Raw genomic sequence first — 14,404 nt, 5'->3', positions numbered from 1 at the left:
GGGGAGGCGGGACTGGCGCTGGTGGCGGCCAATCCCCTGGCGGTGAGTGCGCTAGGACGGCGTCCGCACGCGCGGCGCGGCGCAGGGGCAGACTTGGCTTTCGTAGCGTGAGCGTAAGCTGAGGTTGCCGCTGGGTTGCTCTTACTCCGTGCCGGCCGCCGGAAACCGGGCGGCGGGTAAGTGGATACCAGTGCGTGGGGCTGTGCTGCTGTCTTGGCTGGGAGCGAGCTTCTGGAGGCCCAGGATCTACTACGTGGAGAGGGGCCCGGGCTGCACCCGGGGCGCTCTGCCCGGCCCTGCCGGCTAAGCGGCCGTAGGTACTCTCCCTCAAACCCTCGCTGTTGTGCCACGGCCATGACAGGAGGTGCGACGCGACAACGAAGGTCAGGGTGGGGGTTTCCACCCGCCTGGAGGCTTCCCGGGGCGGTCTGGTAGGCTGGGGAGTTCCCAATGCGGGCCGCTGCGGGTCGCCCTCGCCAAAGGCCTGGGCGAGGGCAGAGCTGAGAGTCTCTTCACTGTCTGAGAAGTCATTGTCTGCGGGCAGTCGAGAGGCGCGGCACACCTGCTGGGAATGGTTTCCGAACTGAAGTAGGATCAGTACCACCCCAGCTTTGCCTGCGGCTGACATGTGAATTTTAGGCCTCCTTCGAAAATTGTTTGCGAAGACAGTGTGGAAATTGGGAAAACTATCTTAAGTCATGTTCTAAGTACAATTTATAAAATTTAGAAATAAGGTACCATAAATGATGGGTTTTTATAGTAGAAGAAATATTTACCCCAGAAACTAACTTTTGTCTTAGTGTAACTAACTTTCATCACCTTAAGCCTGATGCCTATTCCATAGATCTTGACAGGGTAAAAGGACATTATATTCCGGAAACACTTGCTGGGATATGGTTATGAAAAAAAATTCCTCTTTGCTAGCTCTGTAGTAAAAAAGAGTCAATGTATATTTTTAATGGGGGGTTCTTAAAATGTAATCTAACCCTATTTCCCCCCTTCTTAGCCTTCTAATAGATATTCTTTAGGACAATTTGATATTGTTTAAGGAATTCTTAGACCTAAGTAAACATTATAATTAAAATGACTGAGGGCTACTGTCATTTCTTACTTTGGTGTTTATTTTGAATATAAAAGAGGAAGGGAAAACTTTCAAAAAAGGAAGAAAAACTAAAGTTTTAGAGTTATTGAAATATTCGCAAGAAAGATTTATTGCTTTTTTTAATCTAGTGTGTCACAAAATTGAGAAACAAACCTATCCCTGACCACATAAATTTTACACATTATATCAACATGTTCTTTCCAGGTTCAGTACTCAAAAAGGAGTACTTTGAACTCTTTGACTATTGTATGGGTACAACATTACATTAGATACAAGCATCTCACTACTCAGAACAGACTGGCTAGGTGGGTTCTTTTTTTTTCCCCCCCTTTTTCTTTTTTTTAGTGTTTATTCTGTTGGTAAATTTAGCTCATGACTTAACTGTGCTCATAATGTAAAAAAAAAATAGACATTTCTCTTTTAAGTTTGAGTTTTCCTGTCCATTATTTCATTCACTAAAACTGACATCCTAGAAGACAAGTTTTAGGAAAGGGAACCATAAAAATAAGTCTTGTTTACCTTACCATTAAGTAAGATATTAAAGCTTCTTTGCTGCCTATACCAGAATCTGCAAGTAGCACATTTTGGAGGGTGTGTGTTCTATTTCAGAATAACAAGGAAAAATAATCCTGGTAATATTTCATTGTGTCAGAATTAGGAGTATTTAGATTTCCAGCTGTATCACTGTTTATTTTTTCTCTTCAGAGCAAACATGAATGTTGGAGTTGCCCACAGTGAAGTGAATCCAAATACCCGTGTAATGAACAGCCGGGGTATGTGGCTGACATATGCATTGGGAGTTGGCTTGCTCCATATTGTCTTACTCAGCATTCCTTTCTTCAGTGTTCCTGTTGCTTGGACCTTAACAAATATTATACATAATCTGGTAAGAATTTCACCTTATTATAAACACTTAAAATCTTAAGAGAGAGTGGTTGTCGGAGGCTAAGGGGAAGAAGGAATGGGGATTTATTGTCTAATGTGTATAGTTTTAATTTTGCAAGATGAAAGAAGTTCTGGTTCCATAACAATATGAATGTACTTAATACGTTATAAAGAAAAACATAGATAGTATCTTGTGGGTTTTCCTTGTTGTAGGGTTTTTTGTTTTGTTTTGTTTTCTGGCTGTGCTGGGGATCAAACCCAGGGTCTTGAGCATCCTAAGCAAGTCCTGTACCATTGAGCTACACCCGCAAACCAACAACTTAGTGTGTTCTAACAGATTTATAAAGATATAGTTCATATACTATAAAATTCACCTATTTAAAATGTGTAGTTCATCCCCAACACTATAAAAAAATTGTACACTTCAGTAGTTTGTAGTGTGTAAGTGTCAGTTTTGAAGAATTTATTCTGGGATAGGATTTTATTTTTTTCTACCACACTTTAACATTGGACCTTTCTTAGTGGGACTTTTCCTCCTATTGTTTGTATAGAATCTATCAATCAACCAGAGTATTTCAGAAGCAATTGTGATTTTTGGTTACCTACAATCCAATTAAAATCTTTTATTTTAATCCTTCTTAAGTCTTTCTAAATTGTGTACGTATACTTTCTTGTTTCAGTAGAGATTTTAAGCTTCTCATGTCTAGCATCTTATGATGCCTTCACTGTATTTGATCTCACTCTCTCTGTATATTAACTGTATTGTATTAGCTCTACAAAGTATCAGAAATTTGACTCTACTGATCATATTAATGCAGCCCTGATTGTTATTAATCTTATCTGGAGACATCAGGGTCTGCCAGATAAACCAGCCAGACAGCTGAATGTCAATGGTAAAGCGATGGATATAATGTATCATTCAGACTGAAACTGTTTTAAGAATAAAAGAGAGCTCTAGTAATAACTACTCCAAGAGAATAGGTGTAAATCAGAACTGTCCTATGCAAACCAGGATATGTGGTCCTCATTTTCCTTTATTTTCCCTATCCTTTTGGTCAGAACCCTTTCTGTCTTTCTGCTTTACTGTCAGCTATATCCCCACACCCTCATTTTTTTCCTCAGGTAAATTGCTCCAGTAAAATTATTGTTGGTGCTCCTCTACCCTCCTCTGTGCCACTGTGGCAGAGAAATGTTTTTAAAATTCATGTCTGCATTTTATATAGTCAGAAAACTTTATTCTTTTTTTTTTTTTTTAATCTCTGGTAGCAGACATTGACCCAGAGCCTCACACATACTAGGCAGGCACTCTGCCACTGAGCTACACCCTGAACCCACATTTTATTCTTTTTCACTGTCAAGTTACACTCTCAAGTCCTTCAGGGATTCTCCATTGCATATATGGTAAAATCCAAAGTTCTTTGAGCAACATCTAATACAAGTTAATAAGAGTGCAGAGGCAAGAAAGGGACTTAGCCTTAACCATCTCTAAACACAGTCTTCACCATCTCTAAACTCTGGCAATAAAGGAAATCAACTTGCTCTCACTTCTTTGGTTTGGCTTCAGCTCTGTTTTTTAATACTTCCCTATCCTTCCTGCCCTACCTGGCTGATTTCTGTTGAAGACTATTCAGGTTTACCTCTTTCAGAAATCTATACATCTCTACATTCTATTATCATGTATTTATCATAGTTTCATAATTAGTAGTAAATAGTAGTTTATTGCCTCTTTTTTGTGGAGTTTTGTTTTTTGTTTTTGGAAGTGCTAGGGATTGAACTAGGGCTCTCTACCACTGAGCTAATAATCCTTTTTTAAAATTCTGTTATGAGACAGGGTCTTGCTAAGTTCCCATGGCTGGCCTAGAACTTGTGATCCTCCTGCGTTGCTGGGATTGCAGGCATATACCTTCAATCCAGGCATACCTGGCTTGTCTTTTAATTTCTGTGTTTCTAGTGAACTTTTTACATGTTCTGAATAAATTAAGTCTTTTCCCTTTTAAAATGGCACATGTCTTAAATGTATTTTAGAAGCTATTCCCTCTCCCCATACTCCTTGTTTTTAAGTTGATTAACTTGAATTGAGGTACAGTATATGGTCATGAACAAATAAGCAATTGACACCATGTAGGAAAGCAAACTTCTGATTTATTATTAGTTCACCTAACTCAGCCACCCACAGATGTAGCAATTACATGACTCTAAATTTTAAGTTTCCTTTGAAGATAGCTTACATTAAACCAATTAAAAATGTGAAATGCATGTTGAATGCTTTTAAACATGGGAAAACAAACCTAATTATTGCACCCAGCAGAAAAATATATTTACCTCTCTGAACCATACAGTAGAAACCTAGTGATTCTTTTTATACAGTGCTATAACGCCCAGCATGATATTTTAATGCTTCACAAAATTATTAGCCTTAAAAATGAAATAATTCTCTTTATTTGATTAAGGACTATCCATGAAATAAATATTCTCTTTTCTATATGAGAACTTTTAAACATATTGGGGTAGAAGATATATAATCAAACATACTGTTTTGGAATCACAAGAGAATTTGAAGGCACATACTTTCTGCTTCATTGTTTCCTTTAAAGCCCTTATAAAAATGGTTTCCTAGTGCTTATAGCACAAACAGGTCTTGGATTAATGTTGTCTTCCAATATATCTAATACTTGCCGGTACTAGCCCTTTTTCCTGAAGTATTCAGGTTAATGGGAAAACAAACATTACACAAACAACTCTTCACACAATATAGTGTGCTGCAATAAAAGTATTTTCAGTGAAATTCTATGCAAGCACATAAACAGGTGGTTAATTATTACTACTGAGGGTTTCACTAAGGAATTTTCATTTGAGCTGAACCATCAAGAATGAGGTAGTTGACAGGGTAGCATCAAGGCTTCTGCCACAGAAACAGTCCTTTCCCTCTGTTGTATTTCCCAAGTACTCTGGTGGTACTTTTGATAGCAGTGTCTGCCTTACCTTCTAGTTGTTTTGTGTGTGTTTTTTTCCTTAGCATCCCTTAGAACACTGAATGTTTTTTCAAGGCTGGAGACAAGTCTTGTTGAATCTCATATGTGCATACGTGTTATGTGTCTTACACACACAAGTCACCATTAAGTGTTTGTGGACTTCAACGAAGCCTGAGTTCTTTCCTCCATAGATTAGGTGTTTTGCAGCTAGTTAATACTATGAAGCCAACCAAGCTTTGAAAGATACAGTTTTTTTAATCTGGTACAGTATAAAATTGCAAAACATTTTTTTCTATATATTTGTTAAAAGTTGAAGTAGAAAAAAATGACTTCATATCATGGCTTGTAAAGGGAAAACAGTTTCATAATAATATTTGGGCTTTATGCTCATACTAGTGCCTCAAACAGTGATTGTGAAATGAATAAAGGACTACTTATCAGTATGAATTAGCATCATAATCTCAAAGAAACCAAATCGAGTATACATTGTTTTTGATGTTTACTACAAAACTAGATGTGAAAAATATATAGCAGAATAGCTCTTAGCAGTGTGTTTTACTAGCTGAGCACAATAACTCATGGTCAGCAACTCAATAAGACCCTCTTTCAAAGTAAATAATAAAAAGGACTGGAGATGTAGCTCAGTAGTAAAGCGCCCCTGGGATCAACCCCCAATACCAAATATGTTTTTCTCTGATTTTTTAAAACCTGACTTCAAAAGAAACACCGTAGAGGCACAGTGGTGATTTTAAAAGGGAATTGAGTTGAACATTATACTTATTACATCAAACCATCTTTGTTGCTATGGAAGATAACTACTAAAGCAGAGGTAAGTATCATCAGATTTACTAATATAACATTGAAGAAAAGTTTCCCTATAAACTGTTTCTAGGAAAGGTGTTAGATAACCTAATTGTAATGATGTGAAACTTCCCTGATGATACTTTTATCTTCAACTTTATGAAAATAGGTTACTTTGGATTAATCTTTTACTGATTTTCATCCAATAATATTTCTATATCAGGAAGTTTTATTTGCCATCCAGAAACTGGCCAGAGTCTTTAATTGGTTATGAAATCTTAAATTTTGAACTGTTCAATTAAATCATACACTCATAGATACCCTGGAACCAGCTTTACGCTTAACTCACTAGGACAAATTTTGTATTTGTTATTGGTTATATATCACCTTGCTTGTTTTTCAGGGGATGTATGTATTTTTGCATGCAGTAAAAGGAACACCTTTTGAAACTCCTGACCAAGGTAAAGCAAGGCTCCTAACTCATTGGGAACAACTGGACTATGGAGTACAGTTTACATCTTCACGGAAGTTTTTCACAATTTCTCCAATAATTCTGTAAGTGGCAAAAATATTTAAGTATAAAGAAGATTGGGTAATAGGAAGTTGTCCATTTATCAGATTGAATTAGAATTAGAAACAAAATATTTTGTTGAAAACTTCTGTCAATAAGTAACTACTCAGATGTGGTGTAAGGCACAGGCAAGTTATTTAACAAGTTGATGATAAAGCAATTTTCACTTCAGTTAGTACATTTGGAGACATTACATGTTCTTCAGTATACGTAGACATTCTAGGATATGTAGTTTAATACATGTCCTTAAGTTTCATATAAGAAAATTAAGCACATGATCATATCCTGTACTGCACTATCAGATTAATCTCACTAAACAGTAATTTAGAAGATCAGAAGAATTTCATTGGCAACCCAGCCTTATTTGGATCTTCAAATTCTTTGGAAGAAGAAAATATAGTTTAGAAAAACAAGTTCTGGGCTTTGCATGTAGAACAGACCTGACTTGAATCCTGTGTCTTCCATTTATTCAGCTTGGTCTGCTCATGTATAAAATTCTAGCTAAAGATACCTAACTTGATGCTATGAGAGATAAATAAGATAATATCTATTTGTAAGCTATCTTAATTTTGTATCTTGTATCTGATTTTCTCTTATTTGATATCAGGGCTTTCCATACAATCCTTTCTACCTCATTTTCCCTTTATCTGAATATTTTATCCCCACCCACTCTCACCTGGTAAAGCAAGCTCTGGTTTTGCCCCCGCCCCCCTCACCTTAGATACAACTGGCAAAATTGTATATACACTTTTTTTTTTTTGCCTTCTAAGAGTGTGTAAGTACATAGATTGCTTTGAATCCCAAACTCAGTGTCTTGCACATAATAAATAGGTTCACATATGTCTTAATTAACACTCTACCACAGAACTCAGACATAATGCTATATCCATGATGGAATCAGTGTAGTCTGGGGTAGGTGGAAAGACTTTCAGGAGGTGATGGAATTTTTTAAGCTAGACTTAAAGAGTCATAGATTTGGATAGATGTTTAAGTAGGGATTACATTTTCAAGTGAAGGAATAAACTGATCATAAAGTCATAGGTTTCTTTTTCTTTACATTTATAGCATTTTATAGAAACTTTGAATTGGTTTAGTTATGACTCTTAAACCTCAAGAGTCAGGCACAGTGGCACATGCCTATAAAACCAGTAACTTGGAAGGCTAAGGCAAGAGGATTGCAGGTTTGAGGCCAGCCTCAGCAATTTTAGTAAGACCTTATTTAGAGATAAAAAGTAAAACAGGCTGGGAATGTAGATCAGTGGGAGAGGGCCCTGAGTTAATCCCCAGTACTGGGGGGCATGGGGGCAGGAATTAACCTCAAAAGAAAAATGTCTGTATGGCCTAACTGAAATAAATATTAAGAATAAAAATAAAGGTTGTTTTAGTCCTAAATTTGAGATTTGGCTCTGTTGTTTTCAAGCTATGTGACTTTGGCCATTCTTGAAAACCTCAGTAGCCCAAAGAATTGTATCTTTTTTCTTTTTTAAAAATTTTTAGTTATAGATAGACAATACCTTTATTTATTTTTAATGTGGTGCTGAGAATTGAACCCAGTGCCCCATGCATGCAAGGTAAGCGCTCCAGCACTGAGCCACAACCTCAGCCTCAAGAATTGTATTTAATATATGTAATAATAACTATCATGAAAACAGTCAAATAATTTCTTAAAATATTTTTTTGACTCACAGGTATGATTTCAGCTATTCTGATTAAATTCCTTACATAACTGAAGAAACAACATTGAAACCATCTTTATAGCATTGATTTTACTTTTATTTTATTTTATTTTTATTTATTTATTTTTTTTGTGATGCAGAGGATGTAACCCTGAAACTTATGTATTTTAGGCATGTGCTCTATCACAGAGCTATATATCCCTAGCCCCAGTACTTTTCAGAGTGCTTTCCAATCTTCATATTTGATCGTAATTTGTCAGGTAGGTGTGACATACAGTGTTATTCCAGATTTTTAGATAAAGAAACAGATTCTGTTGGACACTGTGGTGCATGCCTATAATCTCAGTGACCTTGGGATGCTGATAGACAGGAGGATAGCAAGTTCACGGTTAGCCTTGGCAACTTAGCAAGACCCTGTCTCAAAATACAAAGAAAGGGCTGGTGGTATGACTCAATGGTAGTGGTCCTCTGGGTTCAAGCCTCAGTATTAGAGGGGCAGGAGAAATATTCAAATGCATGACTGTGCTAAAGATCTTGCAGTTATTTGGAGTCAAGAGCCCACAATAAACCCTAAATATCGATCTTCTAACTCAGGCCTCCAATAGATCCCTTAGTAAATAAATGCTTTTAGGCTTATTTTTAATGCATTTATATTTTTTTAAGAGTCAGATAATTTTCATATAATCTACACACACAATTAGGTTTCATTAAAACACTAGGTACATAGGCTAATAGTATGATAAGATACACTAAATTTATTTCAGCCTATCAGAGTATAGATTAAACCTATAATGATGGCAGCAAATCAAATGTGCTTACTAAATGCAACTGATAACCCTGTTTTATTCCGTGAAGGAAGTATAAAAATAGTCTTCAAAGTCTATGAAAGTGGGAAGAAACAATATAAAGCAAAAATCGAGGAATATGGTTTACTCAAGAAAGAATTTTCTGGCTACTTTTGAAATAGATGTAGAATTTTTCAGTCTAAACAGTTCTGGTAATGATGTATACAGTTGTCTGATGTTTTCAGACATATTTGGAAATAGCTGTTCTTTTTCTGACCATGTTATATATGTCTCTTCCCTGAGGAGAAACGAATGACAATAGAGGAGAGGCTATTAGAATACCTTCCTGTGTTCTCTGAAAGTAATTAGACTGACAACTATATGGAAATTAAATTCTTAGTTTTGTTCAAGTAAGGCTTTGTATTGATTCACATCCTATCAATGTGAGAGTGCTCTTTGTAGCCAGATGATATATTTGCACTCTCATATGTCCTTGGGTAAAACTAGATGTTCTGGGCTCATTTTATGGTCTTAAAAGTGGTTTACACTTATTAAAACAAATTCTCGGATGGTTAAATGTCTGACTATGTGCATGTGTTTAGTTATAGCAAAACAGTCATAATTTTACAACGGTGACTTTTACAATCCAACTTTCAGTTGGATTGATTATAGACCTGTTCAACTATAGTGCAAAAATGAGAACATCAAAGGGGCAACCAATTATTTATTTCTTTCAAAGATACTGAATTGTACTACCAAAACCCTAATTTTTCAAAGGTTTACAATAGTGATTCTTAACATTTTGGTGAGTCACAAAACCCTTTGAGACTATGATGGATACTTTGGATCCAGAAATATATATATAAATACAAAACTACATTTGAAGTCTCAGAGGGCATATGCAACCTATTTTGAAAGCTTTCCACTTTAAAGCTTCTGCTAAATTGCAGTGCATTCTATTAAATGCATTTAACATAAATTACAGAAATGCAAAATGTGCACCACCACTAAACACACTTTTAAATACCAATCTAAAATAAACTTGGACCTAAATTAAAATTTTTATTTTAGTGATCCAAAATGGTTTTACTTTTAGGTATTTGTGTTTGGTGGCCTTTTTTCTATCTTTTAATTTTTTAAAATTCTAAATAATTTCATTTTTGGATGTTACATGTATTCTTGACTTTTATCTCAACAGATATTTTCTGGCAAGTTTCTATACGAAGTATGATTCAACTCACTTCATCCTAAACACAGCTTCTCTTCTGAGTGTGCTTATTCCCAAAATGCCCCAACTACATGGTGTTCGGATCTTTGGAATTAATAAGTATTGAAATGTTTGAAACTGAACAAAATTTTTACAGCTACTGAGTTTCCTGTAAGGAAGGAGTAGTTGGTAAACTGCACTGTTTCTGTGATAATGTGAAATGAGAGGTATCTACATCAGAGGACCAATTACTGGTTCTTCAGATGCTGTCTTGAAGTGCAGAATTCTACTAAATGATGCCTCTGTTTAATACATCTGGTATATTTTGGAAGAAAGGTTTTATAGGCAGGCTGGGCAGGCCCAGCGTATAAGTTAATTGCAGTACAGTGAGGGTGTAGTAGATAAATCCAAGGAAGTAAGATATTTGTAAGAAACTAGGACCAGCTTAATTATAATGATGGGCATGACATGAGGAAAAGAAAATTTTCAGTCCTTCAGTGACAATTAGTTTAGGCAGACTTAACATGTAAATCGGAATCATCTCTGTAAGTTTATTATAGATTACTTTTATTACCATATATATTTCTCTTATGTAAGAGGATATATACTTCTTATTTTGTACAAGCCAGTTTCTTATAAATTATCTTATGAGTGGGGTTTTTTGGTTTTGGGTTTTTGCTGGCTCAGTATTATGTGTTGATAGATGAAATTATTTTTGCATTTATTATATTACATAGTTTTTGAAGGTCCACCTTCATGACTGATGCTGGAAGATACCATCTGAGTCAGCATTCTAATTTTGGAACAAAACAGATTTACTTGGTTTTCCAGACACAAGGCTGCTAATAAACCAGTTAAAATAATTATTTCAAGAAGTTAAAGTACAGGGTTGTTTATAGGTGCCTGTTTTTTAGGTTAAGAAACTTAATTGGTAAAGTCTGTCATTCCTTAGAAAAGGAAATATAGAATGGATAGCTACATAGCTACCTGTGGTCTAGCAGTAACTGCTTCTCTAGCCATAGTACCAAAGTAAGTAATAGATATTTTGTTTTAGCAGGTCTATAGTAAAAGATTGTCTTTCCTTAGTCCTGCTCTCAACCCCCATAGTTTGCTTGTTAATATTTTTACTTTAAACATGTGAGTCTTAGTATAGGTAACTCTAAATGGTAACTATTTTAAGTAGTGATTATATTGAATTCTTGTGACTTAGGAAAGTTACCTATAGTTGCTAACATTAATTGCAAGAAAAAACTATACTATACTTGAGAAGCAATCACATTAAAAAAAAGAAACAAACAAAAAACCAAAGTTCTGATATATGATAAAACTGAAAAACTGAGTGATACATATAAACAAAATTGAGTGAAAGGAGTTTTTGACAAACTTAAAGATCAATCTCTGTCAACAAACTGACTTTTCAGGGTAGTGATCATTGTTTTGTATTTCAAAAGTATTGAGTTTAGAAATCAGTTGTATGATACTGCCTTTGTATATTTGTCTTATGTATTTTTAAATAACTGGTAATCTATACTTTAATAAAATTTTTTCCTTGGTGTAAGATTATTTCAAAAGCTTTCCAATTCAGTCATCAATGCTATATTGACATTTTCAAATTAATTTTTAAGCAAGTTACATTTTAAGGTAATTAAAAATACTCCTTTGTTACTTCAAAGTTACTTCAAAGATACTGCAAAGATACATTTTCCTTTTCTCCTTTTAGTGTTTTAAAAATATTTACTCAATAGATATATGAGGGCCCACTCTATTGAAGGTGTTACAGATAATTTGTAAAAAGATAAACCAATTCCTTCCCAGGAGATGTTTACATTCTAGTCAAAGGACAGATAATGAATAAACAAATACATGTTATTTCATGTAATGATAAATCCTATGGAAAAAAAATTAAGCAGATACAGGCCTGACTCAGAAGAAATTCTTCACTCAGGATCCTGAGGTGATATTTGAACACAAACTTTGCTGATGTGAAGAAACAAGCAGTTGACTTGTGAGGCTGAAGCAAGGAGTATTGTGAGTTCAAAGCCAGCCTTAGCAACTTAGCAAAGCCCTGAGCAACTCATTGAGATCCTGTCTCTAAGTAAAATAGAAAAAAGGGCTGGGGATGTTGACTCAGTGGTTGAGTGCCCCTGAGTTCAATCACTGGTACAAAAACAAAAAGAAACAAGCAGTACCAAGATCTGGGGAAAGAAAGATGATTCCCAGGAGGTAATGACAGATATTAAGGGTCTTGGGGCAGAATGGAGACATTGAGAAAGAATAAGACAACCACTGGGACTAGATAGAAATAAGCAAGGAGGAGAATGGTTGCATGTGGGATTCGAGAAGTAGGTAGGGGCCAGATCTCAAAGGACTCTTTAGATCAAACTAATAAGCAGATTTTATTGTAAGTATGACTAAGCCATTAGAGAGTTTTATACAGAAGATTAAAGGAATCTAATTTTATATTAAAGATCATTGACTAATGTTGAGAATAAGGGAATAAAAAGCATGTAGAAAAAGCTACTGCAGACAAGAAGTAGCTCAGACTAAGGAGGCAGCAGATCAATTATTTAAAAGTGGTCAGATTTGGGATATATTTTACAAGTATAGCTCACCAGACACTAATGTATTGAAAGACATGGATGTGTTGAATGTAGCATTGCAGGAGGTAATTAAAGTGACTCCTAGTTTGGGGCTATAAATATCTAGATGAATGGTTGTGTTAATTATGGAAAATACCCAATTTTATGAATTTATGCAGTAATATCTTTTAGTAACCAAAACCTAATAGCATGCAATAGTTGCTACTAACTTCAAGTCAGGAGACATAATGGCAATTTCTAAGTAGAAATGAGCTTGGAAATGCTACTAACCTTAGCATTCATCCGTGGATCTTTCCTGCAGTGATATTTATTATAGACTGCTAATGATGGTTTCTATTTCCCTCATTCTTTCTATATTTATTTATTAGAATTATTCTGTAAGGAAAATTTGTCTCTACTACTTTATTTATTCATTAGTTTACATTATAGACCCATCAGTGTTTTATTCTTTGGTTATAATCCTTTGTTGTCATTAATTTGTTGCTCATACTGTCCTCTACTTTTGACCATTGGAAATTTTTCCATGTTAGCTCCTATGTCCTTTTGACCTGCTCCTTTTTTTTTTTTTTTTTTTTTTTTTAAGGCAGGGGGAGATATTGTCTATGGGACTATATCTTTGTAAATTAGCTGTGTACAACTATATATTGAAAAGAGTTAGAAAAACCTTTAAAGACCATGTAATTCAGTTTCGTGCCTTAGCTTGAATCTTCATTAATTACCACTCCTCTGTTCAGTTCTGTTTTAACAGTAATAGAAGAGGAAATAACTGGGGGGGGGGGGAACTATAGTTGATAAAAACATTGGTGGTTGCTAGTGACTAGATATGGGGGATAGTGCAGAAGGGAGGGAATTGATCAAAACACAACATGGAGGACCTAAAGGTGATGTAACTTTTTAAATATCTTAACTGGCAGTGGATATGTAAAATACACATGCTAAAATTTCATTGAGCGAAATGCACACACAAGTATAAGTAAAACTGGAAGTTTGAATCAAATCTGAATTATTTCACTGTCAATATTCTGGTTATGTTATTGTGCTATAGTTATGCAAGATATTACCATTTGGGGAAACTGGGGAAGATCACTCTGTACTGTTTCTTGCAAGAGCATGTGAATCCACAATTATCTCAATTTTTTATTAAAAAAAATAATTAGCTTGGTAATGGAATTTAGAACTTGTTTTACATTGATCCGAAGTCTAATCCATATTCCACATAACTCTTCATCTATTTAAAGATAACATTGAAACAGCAGCATTGAATAAACCATAGTCCTCACCACCTTACCATAGTCCTTACCATAGTCCTCACCACCTCACCATTTTCCAAACAATATTGTTTCAAATTTCTCCCACTTTCCTACTAATTGTGCTCTAAATTCAATAGGCAAAGAGATGTGACATGATTGTACTACCACTTCTTTTGTTCTCAATGCCTTTTTTTTCCTTCAGTGCAACTTAATATCACTTGCTATTTTGACAGCCAGATATCATTGATTCACTTTAATAGTCACTAAAATCTCACATCTTCAGCATGTAGTGCTATTAATGAAGGTTTTACCTTCAAATGCTTATGAAGTGGATTTAGTAAACCAGGAAATTTAACCAAATAAAAATAAAAATAAACCTGGTATTCATGAAGACAACAACCCAGTCAGTCAGTATAAAAGTCTAACAGTATAGAAAAGAGTAGTTCACAAAACAGTAACATGGACAGTACCTGGTGTGGGGAATATTAGAGAGGCCTAGGTAAAATATCCTAAAAAGTTTAGAGTAGTGCTGGACAGGGAAGGGGGAAATAAGAA

General features: G+C 35.3%; 2 protein-coding genes across 6 annotated transcripts in view; both read left to right on the top strand.

Annotated features, from left to right (window-relative positions):
- The first annotated feature begins 32 nt into the window (after positions 1–32).
- ORMDL1 (ORMDL sphingolipid biosynthesis regulator 1) lies at positions 33–13,373 on the top strand. Of its 5 annotated transcripts, none has more exons than XM_081260926.1 (4): positions 33–176; positions 1,808–1,988; positions 6,164–6,315; positions 9,991–13,373. In XM_081260926.1, the coding sequence occupies exons 2-4, from the start codon at positions 1,815–1,817 to the stop codon at positions 10,124–10,126; spliced, it is 462 nt and encodes a 153-aa protein (XP_081117052.1). In that variant the 5' UTR covers positions 33–176; positions 1,808–1,814; the 3' UTR covers positions 10,127–13,373. The 5 variants fall into 5 exon arrangements, with proteins under 5 accessions (XP_081117052.1, XP_081117055.1, XP_081117053.1 ...); XM_081260929.1 differs by lacking the exon at positions 33–176 and adding an exon at positions 183–313; XM_081260927.1 differs by lacking the exon at positions 33–176 and adding an exon at positions 183–317.
- OSGEPL1 (O-sialoglycoprotein endopeptidase like 1) overlaps positions 6,184–14,404 on the top strand; it is a 39,561-nt gene continuing 31,340 nt past the window's right edge. Inside the window, exon 1 of the mRNA XM_081260922.1 lies at positions 6,184–6,315. The gene's annotated coding sequence lies outside the window, so the exon portion shown is untranslated. The remainder of the gene's footprint in view (positions 6,316–14,404) is intronic.

Source organism: Spermophilus citellus (assembly GCF_964194105.1).
Source record: "Spermophilus citellus genome assembly, chromosome: 11".
NCBI lineage: Eukaryota > Metazoa > Chordata > Mammalia > Rodentia > Sciuridae > Spermophilus > Spermophilus citellus.
This window is presented reverse-complemented; position numbering and strand designations above follow the sequence as displayed.